The 15,262-nt window shown below is 46.2% G+C and overlaps 1 protein-coding gene across 3 annotated transcripts in view; it reads left to right on the top strand.

The window, feature by feature from the left end:
• CLUH (clustered mitochondria homolog) overlaps window positions 1-15,262 on the top strand; it is a 94,361-nt gene that overhangs the window by 23,702 nt on the left and 55,397 nt on the right. For all 3 annotated transcript variants that reach the window (XM_040338448.1, XM_040338447.1, XM_040338450.1), the window contains exons 2-3: window positions 4,677-4,870; window positions 5,020-5,191. In XM_040338448.1, the coding sequence (XP_040194382.1) occupies window positions 4,677-4,870; window positions 5,020-5,191 (366 nt within the window). The remainder of the gene's footprint in view (window positions 1-4,676; window positions 4,871-5,019; window positions 5,192-15,262) is intronic.

Here is a 15,262-nt window from a genome sequence, read left to right as displayed (position 1 = left end):
TTTCATAACAAATGAATAGTTAAATGTTAGGACTGTGAATTGTGTCTTGCCTAGTGCTGCATGTGTACAGGTATATCGGGCTCCATTTGCTGGCTCAGCTGTAGTGTAAAATGCAAAAAGCACTAAAACTGCATTGGTGTGAATCGGCCTTTACAGTTACAGTTTTATATCTTTATGTTTGAAGCCTGAAATGTGGCAAAAGGTTGCAAAGTTCAAGGGGGCCGAATACTTTCGCAAGGCACTGTGTGTGTGTGTGTGTGTGTGTGTGTGTGTAATGTAATGTAATGTAATGTAATGGCAGCAATCAGCGACTTCTAATGGGACTGCAAAGGTACAGCAGGCAATCTGACACTAACTGGTGCTGAGGGGGGTCCAACTGCCACTGACATCACCAGAGACATTATTACAGTAATCCGTGCTAATATGCACAATCACTGTACTGGGAAAGAAGGGGTTAACATCTAGGGCGATTAAGGGGTTAAATGTGCCTAGCAAGCATGTGTGTGTACTGTGTGCTGCTTTTACTGGGGATCTATATTTGTTTTCATTCCCTCTGAGGTGTTTACATTCACAGAGCTGTGTTCAGTGAAGCTCAGAGTCGATCACTGTGTGCCGGTGATCAGTCAGCGAGTGGGACCCGTGATCGACATGTTCTGTGACGAATAACAACCGGCTGGCGAGCATATACGCCCCGTGTCCGAGTGCATGGCTCATGTACCAAGTACATGATCAAGCACCGCTCTGCCTGCTGCTGTATATGTAAGGGTCGGCAAACTGTTAAAGTGGAGGTCTGCCCACGCCTACAAAAATTAAAAGCCAGCAGCTGCACATACTGCAGCTGCTGACTTTTAATAATTGGACACTTACCTGTCCTGAAGTCCAGCGATGTCGGCACGGCTGCTGATGTTTCTTCAGCTGTCGGGTGCATGCCGCCTTCTTTCACGCTGGGAACCCTGCTGCGTATGCGCGAGGCTCCGCTGGCCCAGGGGGATGACGTCAATACCTGCGGCTGAGGGTCCCGGAAGTAGGAACAGGGTACCTGTGAAAGGCAGGTATCCAAGCCCCCCCCCCAGTGCCAATTGTGGCACTGGGGGGGGGGGGCTAGGAGTACAACGAGTGGAAGTTCAACTTTTGGGTGGAACTCTGCTTTAAGCGAGTTTTTATTTTGTGTTGTGCCTCATTCAAAGCCATCTTGAGCCACAGGTTGGACACCCCTTTAGTGCAGGGTTATTTGTTCTATTCCATTTTTTTGGTGACTGTCACAGGGACAGAAAGTAATGGGAAATTCAAAACTTTACAGTTGTCATCGGCGCAAGAGGTGAAGGAAATGTTCAAATGGGGAAACCCTTTCTGGTGACAACTTCTTGAGGCAAGTTCCTCTCGCTCATGAGGGGGTAAAAAACGGGCTTTATACATGTACCTATTATTGGCCCTGTCTAGAATTAAAGTCTGTTTTGATCAGGGCCGAAACAACTAATCGACTATGAAATTAATCGATTACAATTTTCATAATCGAATAATCGGCCAGTAACATAATGGGGTTAAAAAAACTAAAATTAGCCCTTTATAGTACAAAAAAGCAAATCGCTACTGTAAATATTACTTTCACTGTCCCACAGTAAAAAAATGAACCCTTTACAGTAGCGATTTATTTTCTCTTTTTGTACTTATTTTATTTTTTTATCCCCATTATGTTATTAAACTTCTCAGGCCGGGGTCACACCTCTGTTTTTTTTTTTTGTGCTTTTTGCAGAAACACACTACAGTTCATTTACATGTTTTCCTATGGGACACGTTCACATCCATGATTTTTTTTCAGCTGCTGCGTATTTGTGTTTTGTAATTTGCCCAACAACAAATTGGCAAATAAGGCGATTAATCGATTAATCGAAACAATAATCGGCCAACTAATCGATTATGAAAATAATCGTTAGTTGCAGCCCTAGTTTTGATGATGCCGTTTTATTAGCTCTGATTTGGCTTCCCAGACTTGGGCTTTTCTCCCAAGTAGTTGATTTCTATAGTGCTAAGCTGTGCGTGTACACTATGTAGCTGTGCTTGGTGAGAGCCCAGGTATCCTATCAGATGACACAACACCAGATATCTCATCTTTCAGAAGTGTGTGAAAGAAGTGTTTGTTTGCAGCCAAGGTGTTTTTTTTTTTTTTTTTTAATTCCCAAGGTTGTTAAAAATTACAATTAAAATCATGTTGTCATAGGAAACCTTAAATGTTATTTGTGTAAGTTGGACTTAATTTAGGCAGAGTGTGTCGGTACCATCAAGTACATTTTGTATACCATTACTTTAAAAAAGAAAAACTTTTATTGTAACTGGTAACATGCTTTTTCATGTGTTATGTGCTTTAGGTTTGCATTATAAAATACTTGAATTCTCTGTTTGGGCATGTTTTTATGTAAGGAATAAAAAAAAAATGGCTGGATAGGGTTTACTTTATTTCTTTTGTGCTCTGGCTTTAGATTTCTGTTTCTTTTGAGTTTACAGATTCACTACTTTTTAGCTTTTCATAGTTTTTATATTATCACAGATTAGGGGATGCTAGGTAACTGGATTCAGGGAGTATGTGTAGTTGTAATGTGCTTATATGAGGCATAATGTCACTTTTACTATGCCCCTAAAAAATGTTGACTAACTTCATAAGTCAGTGCTTTTAGGGTTTTACGAGATCTACACTGTTATATATATATTCTGTTCACCCACAGTGGCTACAATAGAGATTTACCTAGCCTTGTCCTCCTGTATAGAACGCTAGCCACATCCAAAATATCATCATCATATAAATGCAAGCACATCATGCAGTTTGCAGTAAAAATATATTGAGCAGTTAGGCCCCTTGTGCATGAGCGACTGACTATGTGCATACAGGTGAATTCAGCAGAAGGCAGGCAGTTCAGCCTGTACAAAGCAACCTCTGGCTGAAAGGAGACATTGCTGTTCTCATGTATCTGCACAGCCAATGGTTACCTGCTGTTAAGGGACTGATGTCCAACCCTAGCTTCATCTCTCTGTGTCCAGGGTCGCTCATCTGTCCCCAGCTACAGGCAACCACTGGATTGGCGCATGCAAGAGAACAGCGATGGCTGCTGCTGTTGGCGTGAACGCCACAGGTGACCTGCACCTAAAGGATCCAAAAGTTCAATATAATTCCAGCCTTCAAGGGGTTGATCTTCAATAGCACCACAGCCTGCTGCTCTTGCAACCAGCAGGCACTGGAAACTTTTTATATACAAGCAAATGAGAAGAGCAGACAGGCTGTGGTGCAATACCCTTTATTTTATGATAAAAACTAGATAAAAATGCATTCGCAAGAAAAAAAAAATTGGAGCTTTATAATCCCATCCCCCCACCACGGTACTGAGCCCTAAAATCCTCTCAATGCCCTTGATAGGAGCTTCAGCTGACAGTGTGGATATGGCAGCAGTCCTGGATCGTATGCAGTCGTGGCTATGCCTGATCTCATACTTGCCGACAGCTCACCTCCATAGAAAACCGTGCTTGGGGGTCACATAATGCAAGCATCTGGCTGCTGATGGGTTGTGGGAGCTGTTGCTATGAAAATATGTTTTGAAGAGCAATAGGCAAGGACTTGATGAAGGAAGCTACACTCTCTGAAACATGTCATAGCAACAGCTCACACACCCCATCAGCAACCAGCTGCTCGCGTCACATAACACCAAGCACGTTTCCTGTGCAGATACTATGTTGGCATGCATGAGATCAAGCACAGCAGCGACTGAGTTCGATCCAGAACTGCTGACATATCCACACTGTCAGCTGGAGCGCCTATCGAGGACGGTAAGAGGATTCTGGTGCACAGTACCCTGGTGGAGAGATGTGAGCGATGAGCTCCTATTCGTTTTTTCTTGTAAATGCATTTTTATCATAAAATATAGGGTATTGCACCTTAGTCTGTATGTTCTGCTCTCCTATTTGTGTTTGCTGTATGCTTGTGATTGAGCCACCTTTTCCCATTGTTCACTTAATTTTGACTGCATCGCTTTGGTTGTTTTTTGGATTTCATTTGTACAATAAAGACATAATTTTAAGGAGTGTGGCAGTCCAGGATCTTCTTCTATCCAATGCACCTGTGCATTGCCAGCACTTTTTTGGATTAGTGGGACGGACGGAAGCAAAGCCAAGGGATCAGCAGTTTTTAGAGCGGTTTTATCTCTCTCATGCTTGTGATTAAGGTTGAGCTCAGGCTTGTTCAACTGCACGTGCAGAGCCCGCCAGGAAGTTGGCACTGCATAGCGCTAATCACAGGCAGTGAGACATTTCCCGATCTCTGCAGCCGCAGATCGGCAAATGTCTCACTGCCTGTGATTAGCGTTTTGCAGTGCCGACTTCCGGGTGGGCTTGGGCATGTGGAGCTGCGAACACGCCCAAGCCCATCCTTGTGATGCCAACCACAAGAATTTGTAGGCTCTTGTCACTAAAATATGCTGTAAACCTATTCTTCATTGCACCATTATTACCAGCTCTTAAAACTTCTTAAGTGCATATAGTTATGTGGAAAGCTGACCATATTGTAACATGGCTAATCAGATTTATTTTATAGTGACCCATCCAATCTAAGATGGGTAAAGGCAGGCATTTTGAATCTCGATCATTCTGTCCTCACTGGAGACTAACATGACCTTAATGTGTTTTCCCCTCAGAGCATCCGAGTAGCATGACCTTGATGAATGGAGATGGGGCTACTGAACACCAGACAGAGGGTGAGCCAAAGCAGAATGGCCATGATGATGGAGAACAGGCAGAAGATGGAAGTGAACAAGAGGTTATTGTTATTCAGGATACAGGTTTTACTGTCAAGATTCAAGTCCCCGGGTTAGAGCCCTTTTCCATTCAGGTAATTGGCTTGCTATGAACAGTTTGACACTTGATGGTACACTGACACTGCAAGTTTCAAAGTGTTACCCTTTTTGTGTGGATAAATTAAATGTAAAGTAGAAATGTATACAGTACATCAAAAATAGAATCCTTTTTCTGATTTTTCAGGTGTCCCCTCAGGAGATGGTTCAGGAGATCCATCAGGTTCTAATGGATAGAGAGGACACTTGTCATAGAACTTGCTTCTCCCTGCAGTTAGATGGCAATGTGCTGGACAACTTTGCAGAGCTCAAGACTATAGAAGGCTTTGAAGAGGGCGTTGTTCTAAAAGTTGTTGAAGGTAGGTCACCTACTGCAGTTTAATATATTTGTTTGTCTAATTACTGTTTGCATAGTTGACTTGGTTCGATGTCCAAATTTTGTATTTGTTTACAAATTGTTTGCTTACATAAGTCTGTGAATTTGTTGTTATGCCCACACCAATGGTCACTTAGGAGTTTGTTTAGATCAACATATAATGACAATAAAGAGCGCCTGTTTGTTATAGAAGGCGTGTGCCTTTGTGTCCTCTGGTATGCAGTGTGCTCTTCCTAAAGTGAACCTGTTCTTTGGCTATCCAGGACAAGGTAGCAGGTTCACCTTTCACCCATCCCAGCTGCACAGGCATACTTGCCTTCCTTTAAGTCTCCTGTAACTCTGTAGGAAGCACTGTGTAGGGCTCTGCATTTGGTGCCTGATAACCCAATCAATAAAGCATTGTCTTTGTCATGGAGGAAGAATGGAATTGAGTTTCATTTTTCATAGCAAGAAGCACTAAGTATATTCACTTTAAAACTGTTCCATGCTAGTCAAAGGGAATGCAAACTTTCTTTATCGTATATCACAGGACACAGCCGGTTATTATAATAACTATTTGGGTTTTACTCTGCCTATAGGTGAATGGACACTGGTAGATCAATTAGACCAATAAAACAGGAAGTCCTCCCCTATATAGGGAAACAAAGGAAAAATTACCGCGCTAAAAACAATCGAAATCACTAACAGAGCTGCAACAACAAAGTGTCATACATACACAATACAAGCAAGGAAAAAAGGAGATGTTGCGCTGGTTAAATGTATATATCTAAACAATAAAATTGATATGAAATAAAATGCATAAAATTGAAGCCAGTAAACCCAAAACAATGGGAAGCTATGAAATTAATAGAAAAAACTCAGTCCCAGTATATCCGCAATAGGTATAGTTCATATTATAGTGAATAAATGTTCTGGAGAAGAGCATGTGCGATAACCACCACCACGAATTAATAAAACATTGGAGGCTTACCACATGGCAAGCAATAAATGCTTGCGGCTGCAAACCCCAGCCAGGGCCTTTAAGCGATCCCCACAGGGGGGGGGGGGATGAATGTTGAGACCTCCAACGAATCCACGGTGTTGAAGCGTGTCACAGAAAAAAACACTCAATGGTGAAGTATGACAAGAACCGGCACACACATGAGGTATATTGTGACTTATGGAACCACCACCACCAACACCCTATAAATAGGAGGCTATTTATAGGGTGTTGGTGGTGGTGGTTCCATAAGTCACAATATACCTCATGTGTGTGCCGGTTCTTGTCATACTTCACCATTGAGTGTTTTTTTTCTGTGACACGCTTCAACACCGTGGATTCGTTGGAGGTCTCAACATTCATCCCCCCCCCCCCCCGTGGGGATCGCTTAAAGGCCCTGGCTGGGGTTTGCAGCCTCAAGCATTTATTGCTTGCCATGTGGTAAGCCTCCAATGTTTTATTAATTCGTGGTGGTGGTTATCGCACATGCTCTTCTCCAGAACATTTATTCACTATAATATGAACTATACCTATTGCGGATATACTGGGACTGAGTTTTTTCTATTAATTTCATAGCTTCCTCCCCTATATAGCCCCCCCCCCATATACAGTAAGTACCTCCCAGGTTTTTTTTTTTTTGTTGCCACTTTCTATAAAGTGGTAATCACTGATGTGATACATGTACTCTGGAAGTATACTTGGATGTCTGGACGGTTCTATTTAGAATCATGAACTTCATTCGGATCCATTCAAAAGAGCTGTCAGCCAAAATGAATGGTACCCAAGCCTCATTGGATAGAAGAGAAGGTTCCTTGAGGTTTGCCTGTAATGCAGCCTTATGGTGCTGGACCCTGTGTAATGGAACCCTGTGCAGTGTTTGTTCTGACCAAGGTGTTTTCCTGCAGGGTGCTATACAGGTCCAGTTTAAGGGGGACCCAGTCCCTGAAGGTCTTTTATGACCTTCCTGTGGCAGGAATGGTAAGTCTGGATGTTGTAGTTTCTGCCTTTTTTTTTTGTTGGTGGCCACTGGGGGCTGTGTGCTGTTGGTCATGCTCTCTGTATACTTCTCAGGAGTATTGAGCTGCATGGCCTACTCCCTTTTATAGACAGGAAGTAGTGGGCGACTATTTCTGGTGGACCATGTGGGCTGAAGGATGAGCAAGGCCTCCGAGGCATAGCTTCGGCCATGGCCACATAAGAGCTATGTGACCAGATAAGTCATAATTACTGCATAAAGGTATTCTTTCTTTCTCGTACATCACGGGACACAGAGCGGCATATTCATTACTAGTGGGTTATATGGAGTACCTTCAGGTGATGGACACTGGCAATCTCAAACAGGAAGTGCCCCTCCCTATATAACCCCCTCCCATAGGAGGAGTACCTTAGTTTTTTCGCCAGTGTCTTAGGTGTTGGTGCACGTTGAGGCTGTGCCTGTAGTAGTCCTTGGGACCAGGGCCAGCTGACCGGATCCGTCCAAGGTGCTTCATAGCCAAAGTGGACGGTACCCGGGCCCCAATTCGTGGATGGGGTTTTGCCTATAATGCCTCTCCTTGGAGGGCTGGACCCTGGGTTCCAGGTCTGGTTTCTAACCTAGAGAATACCTGTTGCCAGTGGTGCTGTATAGGTCCAGGTTGTGGTGTTCTTTTAAGACCCCAGTCCCTGAAGGTCTATGACCATACCCACGGTGAAGGGTGAAGATTGGGCCTCTTGCAGAGCAATACCCTGCGGCGTGGAAAGGTAAGCAGGGGGCCTACGGAACTTGGTTTGTCAGTAGGCTTCCTACAGGGGATTCTTGGGCAGCCTATTTATGCCTCTGTGCATGGGCAAAGGAGAACCACAAAGTTTTCAAACGGGATGGCTCAAAACACCCAGGTATAGTTCCCCTGGCTGGGCTAGTAGGCTGCTGCTGCTTCTGTCACAAGGAGGGCCTTTTTTTGGGCAGGGTGTTCCACAGAGAAGGAACCATACCATTAGGGAGACAGTTTAAAGCTTCCCTTTTACCTGTGTCTGCTGCTCCAGCGTCTAAGGTCCTGGTGTCTCCTCTCCACATGGCTTCCTGCTTCCCCTAGCGGCGTTTGACGCGCGCGCGTGCGCGCGCTTTTACTTATCTGTGCGCGCGCATACGCGGCGGTGCTGCGGGGAGGGGGCGGTTGACGCCGGACGGCTCCTCCCCCCTGCACACAGGGAGGATAAATCCTGGAGGGCTGTTCAGTCTGTAAAGGCTGTGAGGGGACACGGAGCAGCGATGCTGGCTACAGCATAGGAAGGTTTGACAGAGCTTTCTGGCACAGTGACACCCGGTGGCAGTTGTGGGAAGTACACCTTACTAAGGAGCCTCTGGCTTAAAAGTTTGCATTCAAGCCTGTGTACTAAGCAGCGCCTTTGAACACTTAGGGTGCTCACCTAGCCCAGCATTAGGGGGTCAATACCAGACAAAAAAAAAAAAAAAAAAAAGATTTTTTCTGGTTGAAGCCCTTGGGGCTCAGTATTGATTTTCCCTTTTTATAGGTTATGGGAGGTTTGGAGTCCCTCTAACATTACCCTATCCTATTGTTTCACATTTATTTGATTATATGTGTATTTTCTCCAGCTATTACAGTCAGTTGTATACTAGCGGAGTGCCTCAGAATTTGTATATTATGGCTCCTAAGGGTGCAGGTAGCGCTAAGAACGCTAAAACGGTTAAAAAACCAAAAGGTTCTCCATTGGGCTCTGAGGATATCCAAAATCTAGTGGCCCCTACTACTCCGGAATGCCCGGAAGTTGTTGTCCTAGGTGAGCCATCAGGGTTGCTAGGTGCTATGGCTGGCCCTACTCAACCAGCTCCTTCCTATGTAACGGAAGAGATGTTAGCCTCCACCTTGGGTGGATTGGAAAGGAGGATGGCCGCTCTAATTACGGCATCTTTGGCAGGGAAGAAGCGGGTTAGATCCCCGTCTCCCAGGTCTGAGTCTCTGGAGGAGGATATCCTCTCCGACTGACGAGGGAGGTCAGGATCACCTTGACCATTTGGGTTCTGAGGATTCTACAATAGAGGAACCTTTTTCAGCTTCTCACGCAGAAAGACTGTGGGTTCAGTCCCTAACGGATATGGTGCGGTTGGCTTTTAAGATACCTGTGCCTCAGCCTCTGGCCTCCGCGGTATCCTCATTGGGCTCCCTGAAAGCGCCCCAAGCCAATTTGGTATTCCCGGTACATCCTTTGTTAAAGGACCTGATTTTTCAGGACTGGGCTAAGCCAGACAGGTAACCCTTAGAGGAAGAGTTTTCAAAGAGATGGGCTGTCCCTACTGTGGACGCAGCCATCTCATGTGTGAACAGATCTTTAACTTGCAGGTGTTTAAGGATCCGGTTGATAAACGCTTGGTAACATTACTTAAGGCCTCCTTTACTTCAGCAGGGGCGATAGTTCAGCCCGCTGTGGCTGCTATTGGAGTGGCCCAAGCATTATCAGATAAGACTAAGCAAATGCTTAAACTTATCCCTGCCCAGCAGGCAGAGGAATTTTGGATATACCCAAGGCTATACGCTTTACGGTGGATGCTATCAAGGACTCCATCCAGCAGGCGTCACGTTTATTCTTATTTCTAATCCATATGAGAAGGCTCTTATGGTTGAAGAATTGGGAGGCTGAGCCCCCGTGCAAAAAACTCCTGGTAGGGTTCCCTTCCATGGAGGACGTCTCTTCGGAGAAGACTTGGATAGATATATTCAGACTATATCAAGCGGCAAAAGCACTCTCTTGCCAGTCAAGAAGAAGGCACGAGGGCCCGCATTTAGGCGCCAGCCCTCCCCGGGGCAGGGGCCCTCTAATACCAAACAGTATCGACGGCCTCCTGCAAGATCAGGCATTAACAATAAGCCGCAGGGCCAAGCCACTGGGGGCAAGAAGCAGTGGTACCGCAAGCCTGCGAAGCCAGCCCCCAAGTCGGCCCTATGAAGGGGCGCCCCCACCCACGATGGTGGGGGGAAGGCTGCGTCTCTCTGCAGAGGTTTGGGAGGCCACCATTCCCGACTGCTGGGTACGGTCTTCCGTGACCACGGGCTACAAGCTAGAATTTCTAAAATTCCCTCCTCATTACCAGGAGTCAAGAGTACCAGGCGACCCTGTGAAAGGAGCCGCATTGATGGCGGCATTGAATCATCTGCTATGCCAGAAGGTGATAGTAGAAGTACCAGTCCGGGAACAGGGATTGGGGTTCTACTCCAACCTGTTTATCATCCCAAAGCCCAACGGCGATGTCAGGCCAATTTTGGACTTAAAGGGAGTAAATGCGTATCTAAAGGTCCGCTCATTCCGGATGGAAACTATTCGGTCAGCTGTCGCCGTGCTCCAGAAGGACGACTTCAGGGCGTCCATAGACATAAAGGATGCTTACCTTTATGTGCTAATTTTTCAGCCACATCAAGTATTTCTATGCTTCTCGGTGGCTCAGCGTCATTTCCAATTTGTGGCGCTCCCCTTCGGGTTGGCTACGGCCCCCCGGGTATTCACGAAGGTCCTAGCCCCAATCCTAGCCAATCTAAGGATCCAGGGGGTCACGGTCCTGGCTTACCTGGACGACCTCTTGGTCGTAGACCATTCGTCTCCTGGCCTGGAAAGAGCAGTGGCCCTCACGGTTCAGTACCTCGAGAGGTTCGGCTGGGTCCTAAATCGAGACAGGTCAGCATTCCTGCCCACAAGGCAGCTGGATTATCTCGGCATGAGATTGGATACAGAACAACAGAGGGTGTTTCTACCCCTATTAAAGGCCATCAAAGAGCTAATACAAATGGTTCTAAGCAAGAGAAGGCCAACTGTTCGCCTATGTATGCGGCTACTAGGCAAGATGGTGGCCACATTCGAGGCGGTTCCGTACGCTCAGAGCCACACTCGCATCCTGCAGGCAGCCATCCTGTCAGCCTGGAGCAAGAGGCCTCAGGCCTTAGAAATTCCTTGGCCACTCTCACCAAGAGTGCGGCAAAGTCTAGCTTGGTGGTTAAACCCTCAGAATCTCCTGAAGGGAAAGACTTTCAGTCCTGTGACCTGGAAGATAGTAACCACAGACGCCAGCCTGATGGGCTGGGGAGCAATTTTGGATGGTTGCACTCGCCAGGGCTCTTGGGCAGCGGCAGAGAAGCAGTTGCCCATCAATATCTTGGAGCTCAGAGCTGCTCGACTAGCCCTCAGGGCTTGGACGTCCAAACTACAAGGGTTCCCGGTGAAAATACAATCGGACAATGCCACGGCGGTGGCATATATATAAATCACCAAGGGGGAACCAAGAGTCAAGCCGCTCAGAAAGAAGTGAGCTTGATTTTCTTGTGGGCAGAAGCCCATGTGCCCTGCATATCGGCTATATTCATTCCCGGAGTCGACAACCTACAGGCAGACTTCTTAAGTCGCCAGACTCTGTTGCCGGGGGAGTGGTCTCTGCATCCACAGGTCTTTCAGACACTCTGCCAGAAATGGGGAGTGCCGGACGTGGATATCATGGCATCGAGACTGAACAAGAAGCTAGACAGGTTCATGTCCCGCACAAGGGATCCCAGGGCCTGCGGAACCGATGCGTTAGTTTGCCCTTGGCATCAGTTCAAACTTCTTTATGCATTTTCCCCGCTCCAGTTACTACCCTGCCTGCTGCGCAGGATCAGGGTGGAGCACATACCAGTCTTCCTGGTAGCTCCAGCATGGCCCAGAAGGGCATGGTATTCACTAATCCTAAGGATGGTAGTGGGAGACCCTTGGACTCTTCCTCTACGGCCAGTACTGCTATCGCAAGGTCCGATCCTCCACCCTGCCTTACGGCATCTAAAGTTGACGGCCTGGAGGCTGAATCCCTGATTCTCAGGGGTAGAGGTCTGTCTCAGAAAGTAATCTCTACCCTAATCAGAGCCAGGAAACCGGTCTCTAGGGTGATTTATTACAGGGTCTGGAAGGCCTATGCAGGCTGGTGTGAGTCCAAGTTATGGCTTTCTCGTAAGTTCACCATCGATAGGGTATTAAGTTTTCTCCAGCTCGCAGTGGATAAAGGACTGGCATTAAGCACAATCAAAGGACAGATTTCAGCTTTGTCAGTATGGTTTCAGCGGCCGCTGGCCACCCACTCGCTGGTTAAGACCTTCATTCAAGGGGTCTTACGCATTAATCCTCCAGTTAAATCCCCGCTTTGTCCGTGGGAGTTAAATCTTGTTCTGTCAAGTTTACAGAAACAACCTTTTGAGCCGTTGGCTGAAATTCCTTTGGTTTTACTGACAAGGAAGTTAGTATTTTTGGTTGCCATAGTTTCCGCCAGAAGAGTATCGGAACTGGCAGCCTTATCCTGTAAGGAACCATATCTTATTTTACATAAGGACAAGGTCGTTCTCCGCCCTCATCCTTCCTTCCTACCAAAGGTTATATCCAGTTTTCATCTAAACCAGGATTTGGTATTACCATCCTTCTTCCCTAAACCTACTTCCAGAAAGGAAGGGTTGCTGCATACCTTGGATATTGTCAGGGCCATGAAGGCCTATCTTAAAGCTACAGAGAAGATCCGGAAAACAGATGTGTTGTTCATTTTACCGGATGGGCCCAAGAAGGGGTAGGCAACTGCAAAATCCACCATCTCGAGGTGGATTAAACAGTTAATCACTCAGGCCTACGGCTTGAAAGGGTTGCCTCCTCCAGTATCATTAAAGGCTCATTCTACTAGGGCCATGGGCGCCTCCTGGGCAGCACATCACCAGATCTCTATGGCTCAAGTTGGCAAGGCGGCAACCTGGTCTTCTGTCCACACGTTTACAAAATTCTACCAGTTGGACGTAAGAAGGAATACTGATACAGCCTTTGGGCAGGCAGTGCTGCGGGCTGCAGTTTGAGACCCTCGGATTCCGGGGGCTCCCTTTTGAGTAAAATTTAAAGATTTAAATTTATTTTTCTCAACTAAGTTGGATTTATTATGATTTGAGTATATCTCTAAATTAAATCCTTTTGTCTTGGGAAGATGTCTCCCTCCCCTCATTGTAAGCATTGCTTTGGGACATCCCACTAGTAATGAATATGCCGCTCTGTGTCCCGTGATGTACGAGAAAGAAAAAGGGATTTTTAATACAGCTTACCTGTAAAATCCTTTTCTTGGAGTACATCACGGGACACAGAGCTCCCACCCCTCTTATGGGGACCATTTTGGGAGGCATACTGCTTGCTACAAAACTAAGGTACTCCTCCTATGGGAGGGGGTTATATAGGGAGGGGCACTTCCTGTTTGAGATTGCCAGTGTCCATCACCTGAAGGTACTCCATATAACCCACTAGTAATGAATATGCCGCTCTGTGTCCCGTGATGTACTCCAAGAAAAGGATTTTACAGGTAAGCTGTATTAAAAATCCCTTTTTTTGTATACACTTACTACTTAATCCTGGGAGCTTGTACAACTATCTGTCGATACACCCCTGTATTGGTATCGGTGCACTTTAGGGGTTGTGTTTCCAGTATGGTGTGCGTTTTGGTCTGCAGGAGCTTTTTTTTTTTCTTCGCTGTTCTGAAGTAGCATTGGATGCTTGGCCAACCTTGCAAAATTATTATGGGGTCCAGTGCAGTTGAGCAAGTGCATGCTTGCAAACTGGCTTAAACACATGTTTGCAAAAACACATGGTTGCATAGACACATGGTTGCATAGACACATGGTTGCATTGATACGTGGTTGCATTGATACGTGGTTGCATGTTGCTTAGACACATGTTTACAACATGTTGCATGTTTGCCTAAACTCACGTTTTGCATAAACACATGTTTGCATAACTACGTTTGCATGAGGTCATGTTTGCATAAATGCATATTCTATAAATGCATGTTTACATAACTTGAGCTGCGTACATATGTGTTGCATTAAACTGCATTAATATGTGCTTATTTGCATTAAACAAGAATACTTGTATACCTGCATGTTTGCATACCTGGGTACCTGCATACTTGCATTCCTACGGGTTTGTATAGTGGTTGACCAACGTTGTTTTAGGCCTGCATCCTTGGGGAACTGCGTATCAGTTTTTGGTAGTCGCTAAATTATTTACCTGTTAGACCAGCTAAGTTACTCCGGTAGGGAGAGACTGCAAGGTGAGGCAGGTACACAGCCCTAATATCCGGTGATCTTCTGGTGGTGTTCACGTCTCCTGTTGGACCAATGGCATCAGAGGAATCTGAGCCACTGTGGCGCCTGATCTTGGATCAAGCCTGGTTAGTACTTGGATGGGAGACTGCCCGGGAATACCAGGGCTGTAAGCTTTTTCCCTCCTAAGTGAGGAAGGCATCTGCGACTGCTATGTTTTGAGAGCATCTCAGACCAGATTTTAGGGCGCTTTCAGAGGTGGTTCGCTCCATCTTTAGCCGGCAGAAACCTGGTAGGTTAAGTACACCTCTTGCAACTGTCTGGTTTTGCCACTAGGGGTGCTGAATTTAATTGCATCATCGATGCATCGCGATTCAGCAGTTCACGATGCGACATTAATGCTGCTACTGGCATAATCGATTGATGGATGATGAGGTCATCTGCTGTGGCGCGCCGAAAGGAGCTGTGGGCGTTGGCTGCACTCTCTGTTCCCACCTCTCGCTGACATCCTCCCCAGCCGCCCTGCGTCACCATGTGTTCCATCACAGGTTCCGGTCTAGGAGGTGGGACTCTGTTACATTGTCTGCCAGAGGAGGAGGGAGAGGAGGACTGGCACAACAAAGTATTCAAATCAAATATGCCCTGCTGTGTGATTTATCCAGGCACTGGTAAGTCTGCTCTGATGGGCACGGTGAGTCTGCATTTGATGGGCACGGGTGAGGCTGCACTGATGGGTTTTTGATGAAAACCATGGGCAGTAATCGTGATGCATCGTGGAATCGAAACGTTGACATAATCGGAAAAGAATCGTGAAACCAGTGAAGATGCGCAGCTCTATCTGCCACAAGAGTCAGTAGTCTCTTGCCTTGCATTGGCTCTTGGAGCAAAAGTTATGGGCTCATTATTGTAAAACCATTAAATGGTAGCGGTTCCAAAACCAAATAGGGACATGAGGTCTATCTTAAGATCTCAAGCCGCTGGGCATCCTTCTGTTTCAGATAAG

The sequence above is a fragment of the Rana temporaria genome, chromosome 2, assembly GCF_905171775.1.
Source record: "Rana temporaria chromosome 2, aRanTem1.1, whole genome shotgun sequence".
Taxonomy (NCBI): Eukaryota; Metazoa; Chordata; class Amphibia; order Anura; family Ranidae; genus Rana; species Rana temporaria.
This window is presented reverse-complemented; position numbering and strand designations above follow the sequence as displayed.